The 1051-nt window shown below is 31.5% G+C and overlaps 1 protein-coding gene across 1 annotated transcript in view; it reads right to left on the reverse strand.

Moving 5' to 3' along the window:
* The window catches only part of LOC100572465 (G-protein coupled receptor GRL101-like), a gene marked incomplete at its 5' end in the record, with an annotated part of 30951 nt that overhangs the window by 25444 nt on the left and 4456 nt on the right, over positions 1 to 1051 (reverse strand). Inside the window, 2 exons of the mRNA XM_029490031.1 lie at positions 792 to 914; positions 981 to 1046. Of these exons, the coding sequence (XP_029345891.1) occupies positions 792 to 914; positions 981 to 1046 (189 nt within the window). The remainder of the gene's footprint in view (positions 1 to 791; positions 915 to 980; positions 1047 to 1051) is intronic.

Below are 1051 nucleotides of genomic sequence, written 5' to 3' on the forward strand. Positions count from 1 at the left end.
CATGTGTGGTCTCCGTTTTACAAATGTAAAACATAGTAAAAATGGTTTGCGTGGAGAAGAACCACTATGGCTAAACATAGTTCATGTTATGCAACCAAATGTTCTACTAGGAAGAAGAGAACATAGACTGTGCAACAGTGTTTTTAATTTTTCGATATCACAAATACGAAAAAAGTTCTTATAGTTTAAAAATAAAAGTAGTACAGTAAAATGGGGTAACTTTGATAATTTTTTACTGTTTTATGACAATTTCATTTTTTATTATATGGATAACTTCTGTAGTGTTAACGATAAAACTCTCAAAATGAAATATTAGTTACAGCTAGTTCAATATTTTAACGTTTTAATTTTTAAAATTCTGAAATTATCTTTTGAGATATCAATATTTTTTTATATGCTATCAAAGTAACACAACGGGCAATTTCGATACTTACCTATATTTCTTAATGTGATATCAAAGTAACCCCATTTTATGAAAAAAAAATTGAATTATCATGGTACTCTGGTGAATAAAAATATATGGGTATCAAAGTTACCCCGCGAAATCAATGTTAGGTACCCCATTCTAATTAAAAATGTAAAGCTAATGTAATGCAGTTAGTTATAGTATTAGGATTAAGGGGGGTGTGGGGGACAAAGCCCCCCATGGACATGTGTAACATAAACTATTCCAGCACCCCCTAAATTCACACCCAATGTGCGCCTATGCTTGCTATACCTGAATGTAAACTGAATGTAAAAACTTTTTTTAAACATTTTAATAATTTTCTCATTTCATATTTTCCACTCACTTGTTTCGCAGTATTCTTCATCGGAACCATCTGCACAATTAACTTCACCGTCGCACAGATATCCGGGACGAATACATTCTGAATTTTTACACTTAAATTCTCCGTGCCAGCATTCTCTGTGCTCTAAACAAAATATGATCATTCATTCACTAATTTTTAAATAATTAATGAGTCTTATTTAAAACTCACTGCATTGAAGTTCATCCGATCCATCACCACAATCATCTTTGAAATCACATGCTTTATCAGTGGGTATACAA

The sequence above is a fragment of the Acyrthosiphon pisum genome, chromosome A2, assembly GCF_005508785.2.
Source record: "Acyrthosiphon pisum isolate AL4f chromosome A2, pea_aphid_22Mar2018_4r6ur, whole genome shotgun sequence".
NCBI classification, from domain to species: Eukaryota; Metazoa; Arthropoda; class Insecta; order Hemiptera; family Aphididae; genus Acyrthosiphon; species Acyrthosiphon pisum.